Here is a 16,078-nt window from a genome sequence, read left to right on the forward strand (position 1 = left end):
AACTCCTTTTCAGAATAATGATCTCAATTTTAGTATCATTGGTCACCAGCACACATGCAAGTTAAATGGCAAGAAAGTAGCAGACCAAGCAGCTAAACCATCAACATGCAAATATAAAATTGATAAAGACCAGCTACGATGGAACAGAAATCAAATGTTTACGACAGGAATGAGAGAAAAATGACAAAGGGGAGAGCAAGAAAGAACTGGAAGACAGTTTTAGGAGTCAAGATTATGAGATCAAAAGAAAGCTCCTCGAGAGGGGACACATGACTGCATGAAAAGTGGCATACCAAATAAAGAAGAATTGTGTCAGGTAGAAGAGACAATAGAATATGTAATGCTCCAGTGCCCTAGGTATTATGCTGAAAGGAACACAATCATTTAAAAACTTGGAAAATATCAAGTGAACTGTGCAACACACACACACACACACACACACACACACACACACACACACACACACACACACACACACTTTTCCTGCATCTTAGAAAATTGCTAAATAGAAAACAACAAATATGGAAAAAGACAGAAGATTGGAAATCAGGGTCCATTTCTCAAAAACCTTCATAGTATTAACATGATCTTCCATGAGTGTTCTGTGTAATTCTCACTCTACCGTCCAAATATTATCTTTGTTTTATGAATCTTATGGGAAATTTGGCTCAGATTGTGCAATTTAATTTAATTTAATCTCAACTCACGCTCCTTACCAGCAGGTGGTAGTAATGAACCAAATCGATAAAAATGCCAGATGAATCAATCTGCATTTTTAATCCAGATTAATTTGATGATTTAAGTAATCAAATGAAGCACTCTTTACAGCAACAATTAATATTTATGTAGACATAAATAAGCACACAAATATTTTGTTGCACATGTAAAACATTGTTTCATATGCATATGATTCATATTTTTCATCAGTTGTTCTGTGGTCTGGTCCCCCATAATTCACTGTAGTAATAAAATCTCAAGTGATCAGTTGAGAAAGGACAAATGCTCTGAGCTGGTGGAAGGGCCTTCATCAGGACACACAGTGTGAGAGAGGGCAAAGGTCAGACTAGGGACACAACCAGTGCGATAGTGGGGAAAGGTCAGACTAGGGACACAACCAGTGCGATAGTGGGGAAAGGTCAGATTAGGGACATAACCATGTCATTGTTACGTAGGGTTAGACTGTGAATACAGACTACGAGTACAGCCACGTCACCATTATTTATGGTTAGCAAAGGCTTTTCATCCATGAACAAGTCCCTCGTATTGTTAACAGAATATTTTATTTGCAAATTATAGTTCTAAATATATGTGTGTGTGTCACAAGTATAACTCAGGAGATAACCAGTAGATGGGAGTCACTACATATCAATTCAGTGTATGAAATGGACACATTTATCTGACGCAGTGTTAATCAAATTATCCCATCATACTACAAGACAAAACCTAAAAAAGTAAATGAATTTAAATCCGTAGAACCAATATTAACTAGTAGGAGTGTTTAATAATGCAGTTGTTTTCTGATCTGCGTTGCTTTGGGTGAACAGTAAAACGAGTTTTACTGTTAATGAGCTCATGAAATTAGTAGGTCCATTTTGAATTTGCAGGTCATTCACTGAAAAAGAGCAGCTAGCCTCTGAACCGGTCCTGGTTTGGAGTAGTTCAGGCACTATGAGGAAACGGTGGTCACCTTGTACTGGGTGACTATGGAGTTACAGCGGAAGAGCGTGGGTGCTTATACTGAACCCAAGTTGCTGAATGCAACTACACACTAACTGTGTTATAGCAGAGGGACATCTGCACAGATGTCAAAATACAATATTTTGTTGCTTCTTCACCATTACTGAGTGCAAACTCCACACACAGAATATCCACAGCTACAGTTCCTGCAGAGGAAACCTGTACAATGTGCAGAGGTGCTGTCTCCCAGGTACCAGGCCAAATGTTCCATTCTACTGTGAAAAAGGCCTATTGAGAAATGAAATATCACACAGATCTGCAGCCAGTACAAATTGTATTGTAAGAAAATAATTAGTTCAATCTGTCCTTTAAATGGGAATCAGTGACTCGAGTACAAATTGAAGCAAAAGGCAAACAGATATGGTTGTAGTCCTTTAAAACAGAATAATTCTCAATCAATCATTCATTCCTTTCCAGTCAGATAGGCACGCGATCATTACAGTTCTACGCAGAACTATACACACCAGCAGGTTTATATGTGATGTTAGTAAATACCAGCGGCTATAGCATCCTAGGACAGCCTTCTGAGGCAGCTCTTCAGAAATGGATGTTCTTACGCCGAGAGTCCTACTGTTTACTACGGGAGCAAACTAAAGAAGGAAGAAAGCGCTTAAGGAGTTCAAAGGGAATGTGTGTGTGTTCTTCATGTGTTTCATTCCGCACAGAAATATCCACGAAGGCCACGCCACACACCTCGGTGCGGTTCACTCCACATCAGTCTGAGAGAAAAGTGGCTTGTGCAGCTCTAGTTTCCCTGCAGGCTAAAAAGATCTATTCAACCTCACGGGCTACTTCACGGTGGGTGTTCGCCCCCTGCAGGACATGAAGTGTCTGGTCCTTTTTTCATGATTTTTTTTGTCTGGAAGTGTTGTAAGTGAAAAGGCATCTACAAAGTGTCTGTGCCCTCATACTGGTCTCTGTATACTGGAAACAGAAACGTTCCTACAGCAACCCCAAGGCAAGATCTTTTTGTTCAAACCTTCTTTTTTGGGGTTGGTGTTTAATGGATCCATGAAAGAGACAGAAAGGTGCAACATACAACTTGCCATGTAAAAGCAAAACATAAGGCGTAAAACAAGTTTATCTGCACCAATGTGGCTGCAACGCAAATATTAGCTTTAAAAAGGAGTCTTTTAAAATCCTACCTAGACACAGTAATGGCAAAAAGTGCACAGAGAGGCATCACTTATGATAATGGAAAGCTTGGCCGAGTTCGAGAGCAGTTGTTGCACAAAGCAACCCACAAGGTCCTACGTGTCCCCCCCCCCCCCAAGAGAGCGAGAGCTGCTGGTCGAGCACCTGCTGGTCAAAGATCAAAGGTCTCCTTTCATGCGAGTAGTGTCGGGGTCTGAAAAGTGGCAGGCGGAGGAGAGGAGGTTCTCCACACTGGCGGAGGGCATGTCCTACACGGGAGGGAAGAAGAGCTCGGCCCCCGGGCCGACGAAGAGCGACTGGACGCTGTCTTTGCGCCTGCTTGGCTGCGTCCGCCTCTGCACGAGCGTGAGAGACTTGGCCTTGCGGGGGGGCAGGGACTGGACGGCAGGGTGGGTCAGGACACCGGGTGGCAGGCGCACCGTGCGTGGGATGATGGGGAGCCGGCGCTGCAGCTGGTCTCTGGGGGTGGATCTGGTAGGAGAGGAGACTCCCCCGAGCGGAGCACACTGGGTCGAGGGAGAGCTCGTGGCTTTAGCAGAGCAAGCTGGGTTTGGGGTTCTTGGCACGGCTACTGTTTTAACTGGAAAGAAGGTAAACAGAGTCTTTGGTTTGAATGTGAGGAGAAGGAGGACACACCCACACAACAAATAAAACAAAAACAAAATGGGATCATGCAACTAGTCATGCCATGGTGGTGAGACAGTGGTGCTCAGTTCAGCTGTTGCAGACTTTTTGCTGTGACTGCACACAACCCAAAGTCACCAGAAGCAGAAACTGATGCTTTATTAATCAGTAGCAGAAAAGAAGAATCAAGTGATTCAGAGACAGGACACACACACACAAAATTTGGACCAAGCTGTGTCTCATACCAACAGAACCCCTAACATGCAAATGACATAGCACACACCCATCTACGCCCCCTGGCAAACACACATTAGGTAAGATCACAACCTGCTACAGAGCAGCGGGCACTGCCACTCTCTTAAACTGCTCCAGTAATGGTCGGTCCACACCTGCACCACAAATGACAAGCAGCCACACACATATGGGTGACTCCTCAAGGCCATGAAAAAGAAAAGATTAGCCATCAGCACCTTAATTCTCACCTTCCATGTCCAAGCCCAGTGCTCGCTCGTCGAGCAGGCTGTCCGAGCTGGCAGACGCCTCAGAGTCCTGGTTCTCCTGATCTGAACCAGGCTGCTCCATGTCTGGCAGCCTGCAGGCCAGCTCCTCTCTGCAGAGACACACACACACACACACACACACACACACACACACACACACACACACACACACACACACACACACACACAAAATTCACCATGAAAGGCACCAGACACCAGGCCCACGGTAGGCGTTTTAGCCAAAGGGGCACTGTTGTGTTCAGGCATACTTCTCCTGTTTGATGGACTTGATCTGCTCCTCTAGGTTCCTCTCCTCCGTGTCGGAGTCCAGGGGTTCATTCTCGGGAACGGCACACAGGTTGGACGACGGCTTCTCCCGCACCTGGAGCCCAAGACCCACACGACAAAAGCGGCATCACCACCTCACATCCAAGATGGTTGGCCAAGGGTAATCCCAAAGCACCGACAAGATTATTTCATGTCACTTCACCCACCGCTGCCTCTGCCCTTCAACAGCAGCAGCGTTCTCACGGACGTGTTTTCCGCATGAACGTATTTACACTTTTCAACCTTTTGAAGATGCTCTTATTCCCCTGTGATGAAATGGTTTTGACTGCTACTGTACGTTTTAAAATAATGAGGCCAACTAGAATCATTGGGTGTGGATGTGGTCTCTCCTCTATATAAGGTTCATGTAAGGTCATGTAATCATGTAAGGTTTGCAGGCAAGACACTTGCTAAAGTTGAGAGTCAGTTAAAATGAGACCGCCTGATCTGAATTGCTCTCCTAGAGAGTAGTTTGAGACAACTGGATCCAAGCATCCTGCTCCAGTATCTTTGACTGAGGTCATGATGAATTAATGTGCATTTTCCTCAGATGAACTGGGCATTTGGGCAGTTCTACAAGATGGTGAAGGAAAGGAAATCAGTTAGAAAACCAAACTCAACCAAATGAGCAGGTGGAACCAAGAGAACACCACTGTGGTTAGTAAATGGATAAAATGGATGTTTCTGAGTGGAGTGTTTTCAAGAAGCCTTACATCAGTACTGCATGCAAAAAAAGCTGGATTTTTATTAATAAAGCTCAATATACACTATTCATATTGACTTTTCCAATTAGTGATGATTTGTTTCTGAAACTACTGATAGGACACAAAAAAACATGACAATATGAAAAATGCCATGCAATAACAAAAAAAAAAAAAAAAAAAAAGTCTCGTGTTTATACCGATACTTTACTAATTCAAATTAATAAACCAAGATGCATGTGTGGGGGGGGGGGGCGAGGAAGCTCTGAGAAAATGTGATCTTTCAAATAACCCCCCGAACCAGCACTGCAAAGATCAACATCTACGGTGCACAACACCATCAGCTATTAGGGCTTCGCCCAGGCGCACCACACACACACGGCGCGCTTAGGAAGTTAGTGGGAGGGAGCGAGGGTCTCACACATGCATGCAGTGAGTGAGGACACAAGACCCCACGTGCACCAGTAAAACACTCATACATACCGCAACCCCTTTGTATGGAGAGGTAAATCTGAGAGGTAAATGCCAGTGCTACAGAGAGCAAAAACACAGAAAGCAGAAAGAATGTTTAGCCGGTTGAACTCCTGAGCTGCAACACACACCGACAGAACAATGCTTGGATAAGGAGAAAAAGAGCAAAAGAGTGAGAGAGCAGGGGGGGGGGGCACAGACAGACATAGACAGAAACAAAAACATAGACTTCTGGGTAAAAGGTCTGAACCGAGCTGGAAAGAGCAATGGTGCGTGTGTAGAAGGCGCTGGGCTGGGCTCTGCGAGCTTACCGTGTTGTTCCTCTTCAGTTTGAGCTGGTTCTTAGCCAGCGCCTCTGCAAACTCCAGCTGCTCGATCTCCTCCATCTTCTCATTGTAACTCTTAATCTGCTCGTTAATCAGCATCTCGACACACCTAGAGAAAGCGCGTAACGTGCGCACACGCACAAATATGCAAACAGGCATGTGGACAGACGTGGAGATGCAGACACAGAGACAAGCAGCCCAGTGGTGAGAGAGTAAACACAAGGGAAGGCAGGTCAGTCTCACACCCACAAAAACCCACTGTGCTCTGTGACCTGAATTCTTCAGACCGCAGACATTCAGGAATAGCTGGTTGTAACCACCAGTAAATAGACTTCATCTCTGATGCACTCAATAAAACAAAAAGGAATTCTAATAAGAACATGTATATTAATTCAAATCTCCACACAAATCATTAAGAGTTTTATGTATTTTAGGTCTTTTAAAAAAAAATCTTTTTGGAATAGTTCGTTACAGATGGTCATATTCCCACACTTTGTTATTCTGTGAGGACATTGTATGCATGTGAGACCCACGTGGTTGTCTTGGCCACGTCCTTCATACTGAGGAGGGGGTCATCACTGTCGGGTCCGCGCAAAATGCAGGGGGCAAAAACAATAGCCAGAGAGTTTGGGGTCATGCGGTTGCTCTTCTCCTCTCGTGACACCCTGGACAGACAGTTAACCCAAAACACTGCATGAACGAACGAACGAACGCACGCACGCACGCACCCACCTTCGTACAGAGGGCCGCCCTACCTGACTAGGTGGAAGATGAGTCTCTCCAGAGTGCAGAAGTTGGCTTGCGGGAGCTGCTCTACCACTCTGTAGATGGCATGCACCTGCTCCAGCTTCTCAGGTAGTTCTGGCAAGACGGCGACATGATTTGGTGACGGGAGGAGTGATGAACGACACCGTAGAAGTGGAGAGAAAGGGGAGGAGAGAGGGGATAGGAAGAGGGCCAAAAGACGGTTCATTAACTAAAAGGATACGTTAGCACAAGTTAGATGGAATAAGAAAGTACCTGGGCATAATTTCCGACAAACTCTGGAAATGCAAGGCCTTGAGTTCTAATGAGTCTAACGGCAGCGCAGATACACACTGACACACTCCATGACAGTTAGTGTGGCAGCAACCAGCGCAGATGTGCTGGATGAATGGAGATGCAACTCACCTACGGCATGGAGGAAGTCATTATAAAGGTGGAAGGTCATGAGGGGGTCAGGCAGCTCCCTCAGCCACTGTTTAACCAGGCCAGTCACTGCATGGATGGGGTAATCTTCCAAACACACCTTATTTGGGTCTGGAGACATGCGCACATTACTACTACTGCAGCCCAACAACACAACATGGATAACATGAAACAGACGCTAACAAAACCTAAAAAGCAAAAGCTATGGGCATTCTAAGTGCCAAGTGTCCTCACCTCACCAATGCAAACTTTTCCAATAAAACAAACCATTCCATTAAGTGTATATTCAATACTGACACGAATCTCTCACAGGCTCTCTTTACACAGAAGCATGCACAAAACAAAGCCATCCCAGACCCATGCAGTGCTTTTGAGGGCTGCTACGGTAGACCCCGGCCGTGCGGGCAAAGACTTGCCGGCTTCCAGGAGCTGGCGGAGCTCTTTCATGCGGTTGGCGGAGCCGGACTTCCTGTAGATGCCCTCGGTGTACAGGCCGTTCATTTCCACGTGCTCCAGCATGATCTCCAGCACCACGGGTACCGGGACCTTGTCACTGGTCAGGTGGATTACACGAACGCCGAAGTGTTGTGAACCCGAGTCCTCCTCAGTCTGACGGGGACAGAGAGAGAGAGAGAGAGAGAGAGAGAGAGAGAGAGAGAGAGAAAGAAAGAAAATCATGCTTCACTGGAGACCTGCAGTGTATGTTGCTCCAAGCACTTTTCTCAGGAGGTACTTCATAAAAAACACACTTCTCGAACACGCACAGTGAAAACCCCAGGGAAGCATCAACACCTACAGCAACGACTTATGTGCACACAGCTGGACGTCATCGAAAAAGTACAGGTGGGTAGCCTGTGGTTTTTCACGTGGTATGATTTATTTAGCTTCTCGGGGTGACATAAGTGTGAAAATGCAGCATCGGTGTGGTGTTAAGCTCGGTCCTACCTTCTTCGAGCAGAAGGTGGAGCAGTCTGTGACAATTTTGCTCAAGCACTTTTTATGGCAAACCATTCTGCAACCTGAAACACAAAGGCCCAGAGCTTTACACGACTAAGAATTGAGAACTGCAAAAAGAAAAGAAAGGAAAAGAAAAAAAGGGGGTGTTTTTTCTCCCCACTGGGACTGTCTAGTCAAAGGGTAACATTTCTGCCCTTTCCCCATCTGCGCCCCATACACCCACACAGCCGCCTGCTCACTGCACACATCTGCTCCCCCTTGGCCTCCGCGTCTCCTCCAGGCACCGATGGAACTAATCGGTTACGGATTAGATACTCGGCGTCCTCCCTACGTCTCCCTGGCAGGGAAGGCCGAGACGACAAACACAGCAGCAGCACAGGTTAGCGGGCACCGTGGAACACTCACAGCTGCACATGTAGGCCTTCTCCATGCCCCATATGTAGGAGGAGCACTGGTCACACGACTGCATGACGTTCACCTGGTAGTGGGTGAACATGTGGTCCAAGGGACTCTCCAACTGTGGAGAAGCCCAGGATTAGAGAAGAACTAAAACTAGTTTGGTTTTCATGCAGGTTACGTTTAGGGTTAAGCTTAATTTATTTATTATATTTTTAGTTATATAGGTGGTTACAAATAGCTAATACATATGCATTATCTCCATGATATGAAAACGGTAGCTAATGTACTAATAACTAGAAGAGTGTTACTTACATTCTTGTCTTTCTTGCGCCTTTTCTTACGACCTTTAGGAGGCTGACACAAAAAAATTGCAGGTAAACATCAAAACTACGCTGGATTTCAGTCTTTCCATTTAAAATCATTGTAAACGGCAACGAAACATGCTCGTTTTATACTGAAGAATGAGAACGGACTGACTAATGACTAAATTGCTTTTTCTGTGCCATTTCTAACTAGTAACAAATGCGAACTATGGAAACAAAGAATGTCGTCAAATAGGAAGTGTGCGTACATGTATAACCATTTCAACGTTTACCTTGGCAGGTTCAGCCTCCTCCCTTTTGATCTCTCCTCGGATGAAGCCGTCCAGCACGGACTGAAACAGGTTGACCACCAGCTGCACCTCGCCCTTCTGCTTCTCTCCCGCCAAACTGATCACCTTTTTCTGGTAGCTCCTCATCAGGCCCTTGTAGCCTGTGTGCGGCTTCTGCAGGGCAGCCCGAGGTTAAACGGAGATTTGCTCAGTGTTAGAACTGCGAGTTAGACATTTTCAGTTACAGGTGCTAGTCATATAACTGGTCGTTGTCTGATGCCAGTCACCAGGATGCTTGCACAGAGATCTTCGAGCTGCTGCCGCCACTCACCGGGAGAGAGTACATGCTTTTGATGTTCTCTCTGAACTGCATGGTGGCTGTGATAAAGATGTTCTCAGTTCCTGACAACTGTTTTCCTCTAGAGCGCAGATCGTTCACCTATGAGAGAGAGAGAGAGACATATATACCTAATAAAGCATAAATCCCTTCCCTGAGTGTGCAGCTATTGTCATGCATTTAATTGGAATAACATGACAGCAAAAAATGAACTCCTAAACCAATGATCATGTATGTGATCTTATATTCATTCACTGATTATATAGAAATATTCAGCCTTGCAGTCCCTTCACAGTGCTGAGATATAGTGCGTTTTCAGTGGGAGACCTGATTCCCCAGGAACTCGTCGAGGTGGCGGAGCTCGTTGGCGTTGGTGATTTCTCGGTCTAGTGAGGCGTTCCACTGCTCGGTCACGCGCGTCGCTCTGCTGATCTTAATAGTGGGGTTCCGACTAAGACGGCCGGTGGGTGGTTCCAGGTGATGTGGCCTCGAGGGACAGGGGACTGTGTGTGTGTGAGCGCATGAGAGAGCAAGAGAAAGAAAGAAAATGAAAATGCTTTTGTCTAAACTTGTCCCTATCTTACAGGTGCAGGACACTGCAGAGTAAAACAACTACAGATAAAGGGGAGGCGTGGTTCTTTGGTTTCAAGGTAGCATTTATGTTTTATGTTTTTGACACAAGATTAAAAATCTGAGACCTTTCTAGTTCAAGTACCTTCCGTTTTCTCTGCTAACGCAGCCGCCATGGTGAGCTCGCCGTCCTCTGGAGTCTGGGCCTCCTTATGAGGACGTTTCTTCAGAATCTTCCGGAGGAATCCTGTTGGCCTTTCACACAAACGCACCACAGTGAGCAAGCCCCTCTCATGCCAGCTAGCCCACCGAGTCCTACGTTGGCGATGTCTTTCGCGCTGAATAATTCGCAGTGTTTTACACAACTTGCTTGCAGTCCTGGTCTTGGACCAGCTGTGCGCCACCTGCGTTTGTCTGGGTTTTTGCCTTGCTTGCTGTCCCACACCCCACTGAAAGCTCAGCTCAGAAAGCGCTCGGTCATCGCTGCATGACAAAACTCCAAAACCCTCAACGAGCTCAGTGGTGAACAGTTTATAAGATATCCAAGAATGTCTGCAGAAAGAACAATGAGTACTCAACTTCACGAACATTTAAGACTCAACACTAACGTTATAGCAAACGCTTTCTGAAACACGGCCTGGCAACCGAGAATATAAAGAATTCCTTGTTGTTGTCAACCAGAGATATTAAACAACTTCAACACAAAACTCATCATTAGAAATGCTCCAGTATTTAATGTTTTTATTTATTTATTTATTTTTATTTTAATGGAACATTCTGGATTTCACATTAACATCATTGCAACAGATTACATGCTGAATCTGACAGAGGTCACAGCAATCAATCCACCCAGGCATCAGGCCCTCTAAACACAGGAGGAATAAGCCAACCTAGTCAAAGTCGGCTCAAGTTCTCAGGAACCGAAGGAATCCTCCTTCCCATTGCAGCCATTTTGCAGCTATATAAGGGAGTTAAAAAACCATGTGAAGAGTCACACAAGAGAGCAGGTCAGATAAACTAAGCATGGCTGGTGCTTTCCCATGTGCACCCGAGTCCAGGCTTCCTGTGTGAAAGTTTCTTACTACAGACAAGGGTTTACTCATTAGATCACTCTCACTTTCTCTCACACACACACACACACACACACACACACACACACACACACACACACACACACACACACACACACACACACACACACACACACACACACACACACACACACACACACACACACACACACCACTGTGGGCCTGAAATGCTTTTGAGAATACAAAACCTGTCAGTGACCACATTCTTGCACTACTCTACATAGCTGCGAAAGGCCACTCAAAGGGTCTGGAAATAGCACAGTGTAGCACGAGAGGGTCACTGGGGTTCACCGAGAGGACTTGACCTCAAATCTGTGGGGAAACACGATCAATTAATACCATCATCTCCATGACATACTTAACAGAGAGTGCATTGTCTGTCTAGCGTTCTTATTCAGCAGCATTCTCGGGTGTTATATCGTAAAATGGCGCGACATATCTAAGATGAGGTCATTTTGATACCGAACTCCTGTAAACTTCCTATGGAGTAAAATGAACATGCCGGCCCTTTTCTGCGTGCTGGCCACCGATGAAAATGATGTGAAAGGCATTCTCACAGCACACACCACTCTCATACCACTGAAAAATGTGAAAAGCATGAGAACCAAAACTAAACGACCTGGATGCAAACATACTAGCCTACAGGACAGGATGCGTCATCACACCCGTTTCACCACTCCAGCACTGGCTGGCCAGAAGGAATTTGAGTTTCAGAGTTTTCACAGAAACAAAGAGAAGGGAGCGGGGAAAAAAACAAAACAAAAACAAAAACTCCACAACCACCACCTGGGATTGCCATTTTGTTGCCTTGATTGTAGCCCTGAGAATTTTCTGATGTTGCAGCTCCTGAGTTTTCCTCTAAGAAATGTCACCATAGTAAACCATCTACATTCTGTGGTTTAGCACAGTATACTGTAAGCGCTCTCAGGTACAACGCTGTACACACACACACACATACACACACACTGTGGTGTGCAGCATGGTACTCTCGAACTACGGTACATCTACGTTTACGCGACGGTATATTCATTGCACACACTTACTCACTCACTCTAAAATATGTGTCAGGCTAATGGCTTTATAATTTAGATTAAACTGTAAACTGTAGGCCACCATTCCAGGCTCCACTATTGCACATTATGTCATCTTTTAACCATCACACCATCACACTTGTACCATATTGCTATGAAACCACCACAGGAAAGTAGGTCTCAATTTACCACAGTAAATTTTAACAGCACCAGTGTATGCAGAATAAAAACCATGATACTTCTACCATTGTCAGAAAATACCAGTTTAACGTACCATACTAGTACCACGAAAGCACCGCATTAGAAGTACAGTGGTATTTTTGAGATTGGCAGCTATTCCATGGAGAAAGCAGACACTGCAGTAAGCACCACCACGCCTGACGAACACGTCTGGTGTTTTATACACATCTATATCCATTTCATCTGCAACATACTGCTGAGCTAGTCAAATCTGCAGTGAAGCAAACCGGGTTTCCATGGAAACGGGACTTTTCGGATGGCGATCATGCTTGCGCAGCTGATGAAGGAGCTCCGCCTCAAACGTGCCCTTTTTCTGGAAACCTCGTGCATCGTGTAGTTGTGAACGCGGGCCGTCCTTCCCTTACCTCTCTGGGGTGGCCGGAGGGACGGGAGGGCCGTCCTGGTGGGCGGCTCTCTTTGCGGCGCAGGCCTTTCCTCCGTGCGGCACCTCCACGACGCGCGGCAGGGTCTGCGTCACGAAACACAGATCAGTCAGAAACTAAATCGGGCGCGGCGCAACGGGATCTGCCGCTTCACAGCTGGGGAGGCGAGAGGCGTTGTGGCCTGGAGTGTCTGCGATGTGAACTTGCTGCAAACGTGCATGAGGAACAACAGCGAAACCAAAAGACCAGCTGACACCGTCGCCAGTGTTAGGAGCCCACATCCTCCAGCTCACATGCCCAGGGAAGCACCGTGTTAGTTTAGAATGCTGACATTTTGGCATCGGTCAAAACCTCAAAACCAAATGGCCTACTTTGGCTTTTTAAGACACGCAACGACCCAGTCTCCTTACACGGAGGCAGGCTTTGTAATGTTCACGGTGAGCAGGTTTACATCGATGCACACACCCATCACCTTTTATGTATGAAAGACAATCAGAGAGAAAACTACTGTTCTATCATGTAAATGCATCAAGCATAATCACACTGTGCAGGCAGAATCATTCAGAGAATAAACAAAGATTAAATTTAGTATAATTTTGGAATCTGCTTGGCACTTTAATGTGAGTTTGTGACGAATAAGAAACCCACTGAGCAACAGTAAGAAACAATATTTCACTGTAATTATAAGCAAAGCTTTATGAACACATCCCAAATCAGCTTTAACGAGGTAAAAGAGTGGAGGTAAGTATGTCATTGATACAAACTCAAATGACCTGCTGCATGTCTTCCTGTTTGAGAGCTGAGTGCTCAGGTGCTCCCCGTTTACACACGGCTTTGAGATTCCGAGTATCACAATGCCAACACCTGATTTTTGATTGTTATTGGATTGGATCAAAAATCAAAATGGCTGTTATGAAAGGGCATATTTGATTGGCTAACCATGCCTAAGCATCATCAAATCAATTAGCCCTGGGGCAACCAATCAGGACCCTCTTTCATTTTTGGGAAGCAAAATGGTAAAGGTAGCACACCTCTACCCAAACTCAATCAGACCCAAGCTCCTTTGCTTTGCTTTGCTTTGGCTAATGCAGATCGATTTTGCTTCGGTCCCCCCGAGGGCAGGCCAGGCCACCTGAAACGTGCTTTATCCATGATTCAAAGCGCAAGCATCCAGAGTTCCCCAAGCAGTTCCTGACTGACTCCAGCGGTGATACGTAACCTGAGGCGGGATGCTCGGGTGGAGTTCGAAATTCCAGTATTCTATGTCCTCCATTTCTGCGCTTTTAAGCGTCAAGCAGTTACGCATAAAGTCTAGCCGACGCCTGCGTCTCGGACCCTTGCGTAAAGGCATGTTGCCCTGAGTGAGCCAGAGAAGCATATTTATGATATCAGTGAATACTGGACTTACTCCAATCTGGATTACCTGGAGGGGAAAGGAGACCAACATCTGAAGCGCTGTGACAGATCAGACAGGCTTGTCCTCGGACAAGAGAACGGTACACCTGTACCCGAAAAGTGTGACTGTCCACGATCACAGTTCACGTTACCTGCACACCCGCGGGGATGTCCCGCAGGGATCCTGTACCATCCATCTCGTAGACATCGTCTAACGATCGAGACAACGACATCCTGCAAAAGAGACAAGACGGAGGAATTAAAACGGCACTTTTGGTTTTGCAGGGTGATTAAGAGGTCAGGACAAGGGCGGCGTGTGGGGAGGAGTTTCCACAACAAGCCATACTGTAGCATCTTGTGCTTCTTGTCCCCCTGGTTTCGGGATGCAGGCGGGCTGCTCTCGGGTTGGCCGCTGCTGCTCCGGCTCTTCTCCACACCAGCAGTGTCCTTGGCGGCGCTGGGCTTGCTGGCAGCCTGTTGCGTGTCAGTGCCGGGGAGGCCGGGCAGTTCACTGCGGTGGCTCCTTTCAGGCTTGGAGCCTGGCACCTCCAGGGCCAAGACGGTGGGTCGGACCGGGCAGGCGGCGGCCTCCTTGGCCTCCCTCTCAGGCACCTCTCCTCTGTCTTTGGTGTCTCTTTTGACTTTCTCCCCCTCGTCCTTGGACTCTTTTTTGGCCTTCTCTACCTTCCAGGCTACGAAGGTGTACTGGTCCAGTTCTCTGTTGTCCGTTCGCTCGGTGTGCCGGCTCTCGGGCTTCGGCACGGGCTCGTCTTTGCCCACCGACGCTGCCCGCACACTCTCCCTGTGGCTGTGTTCCAAGCCGCGCTGACGCCGGAGCTCCCTCTTCTCCTGGCTCCTGGAGGTGGTCAGTTTGCTCATGGGAGGAGCTTTAGGCCTGCAGGCCTCAGACAGCGTGGCAGGGGAGCCAGGCTGGGGACCCTTGTCTTCCTTGGGTGAAACACATGTGGAAGCTCGTTCTGGGACAGAGGATGTGGAGGTAATTTTGGAGCCTGTGAGCTCTTCTGGAAAAACTGTGTCAGCTGTCTTAGGACTGGTTTCTCCTGGTAACTCAATGGTGGAGGCTTTAAGATCTTTGTGGTCTTCTGGATCCTTCTCCTCACTTTCTTTTTCATTCAGCTCCATGGAGACAGTCTCGTAGTCTTGCTTTCCACCATCCTCAACTGCTGCTCTGTGCTGAGGACCAGCCTCAGCCTGGACGAGCTCCGGCTTCGCTTTCCTCCCAGTCGGCTTGGTTACTGTTGAAGGTTGTTGACCTTTAACCTGTCTCTGCTCCTCCTCCTGTCTCTGTGCTTGTAGAGCAAGCCAGGCTGCCTGTTCCTGCACCTCCCTCTGTCTCTCCTCAGCCTCACGCACCTGCCTGGCTGCCTCGGCTGCCTGCCTGGCTGCCTCCTCCTCCTCCTCCTCCTCCTCCTCTCTCCTCCTCCGAGCCTCTTTCTCATCTCTCTGCCTCTTTTCTTCCTGGAGAAAGTGGTACCTGACAACATACAGACTTAATGAGCCTATTACAGACAATAAAAACAATTGTCAACAAAATTTACTTCAAAACAGCTCTAACATTTTACAAAGTAGACCAAACTATCTATTAATTATTTGATCTTTTGTACAAGCACCTCCTGCGCGCTGACTGGCCTCTGACGAGAGCTTGGATCTTCGTGACCGATGTGCGGCGATGTCGATACACAGCTCTCTGTCTGGAGCCTCTCCATGTCGCTTGGATCCGAGAAGCAGCCCAACACCGCCTTTGCTGGCACACTCGCCATGATCGCTGGTAACACACACACCCACACCACGTTACCAGGAGCCCACACCCGCATGCTTCACGTCATTCTGGGCAATCGCAGCTTATTGCTGGAACCAAGTCGGCTTACCTGAACAAAAACAGTGGCCGCCCTCAGCTGCAGGAAGTGCCGCCTCTGCAGTTTCGCTCGGAACCAGCGCTGTAGGAAGATGATTTTGCGCATGACGTCTTTATGGAGGGCGTCCAGAAGCTTCTGCCTCTCTGGCTCTTTGAGATACACCTGGAAGTCCCCCCA

General features: G+C 47.0%; 1 protein-coding gene across 5 annotated transcripts in view; it reads right to left on the reverse strand.

Moving 5' to 3' along the window:
• Positions 1–1,994: 1,994 nt before the first annotated feature.
• The window catches only part of myo9bl (myosin IXb-like), a 47,733-nt gene continuing 33,649 nt past the window's right edge, over positions 1,995–16,078 (reverse strand). For 4 of the 5 annotated variants that reach the window (XM_081708152.1, XM_081708156.1, XM_081708153.1 and 1 more), the window contains 22 exons: positions 15,914–16,063; positions 15,656–15,810; positions 14,371–15,519; positions 14,177–14,258; positions 13,849–13,986; positions 12,612–12,715; positions 10,030–10,139; positions 9,642–9,817; positions 9,309–9,416; positions 8,981–9,151; positions 8,698–8,739; positions 8,392–8,503; positions 7,975–8,048; positions 7,446–7,638; positions 7,012–7,140; positions 6,597–6,702; positions 6,375–6,506; positions 5,827–5,950; positions 5,528–5,575; positions 4,286–4,398; positions 3,999–4,126; positions 1,995–3,472 (listed from right to left, as the gene is read on the reverse strand). In XM_081708152.1, the coding sequence (XP_081564278.1) occupies positions 3,141–3,472; positions 3,999–4,126; positions 4,286–4,398; positions 5,528–5,575; positions 5,827–5,950; positions 6,375–6,506; positions 6,597–6,702; positions 7,012–7,140; positions 7,446–7,638; positions 7,975–8,048; positions 8,392–8,503; positions 8,698–8,739; positions 8,981–9,151; positions 9,309–9,416; positions 9,642–9,817; positions 10,030–10,139; positions 12,612–12,715; positions 13,849–13,986; positions 14,177–14,258; positions 14,371–15,519; positions 15,656–15,810; positions 15,914–16,063 (3,876 nt within the window). In that variant the 3' untranslated portion in view covers positions 1,995–3,140. The remainder of the gene's footprint in view (positions 3,473–3,998; positions 4,127–4,285; positions 4,399–5,527; positions 5,576–5,826; positions 5,951–6,374; positions 6,507–6,596; positions 6,703–7,011; positions 7,141–7,445; positions 7,639–7,974; positions 8,049–8,391; positions 8,504–8,697; positions 8,740–8,980; positions 9,152–9,308; positions 9,417–9,641; positions 9,818–10,029; positions 10,140–12,611; positions 12,716–13,848; positions 13,987–14,176; positions 14,259–14,370; positions 15,520–15,655; positions 15,811–15,913; positions 16,064–16,078) is intronic. The other variant, XM_035523119.2, reaches the window with a different exon arrangement.

The sequence above is a fragment of the Electrophorus electricus genome, chromosome 26, assembly GCF_041902795.1.
Source record: "Electrophorus electricus isolate QZ-2024a chromosome 26, ASM4190279v1, whole genome shotgun sequence".
NCBI lineage: Eukaryota > Metazoa > Chordata > Actinopteri > Gymnotiformes > Gymnotidae > Electrophorus > Electrophorus electricus.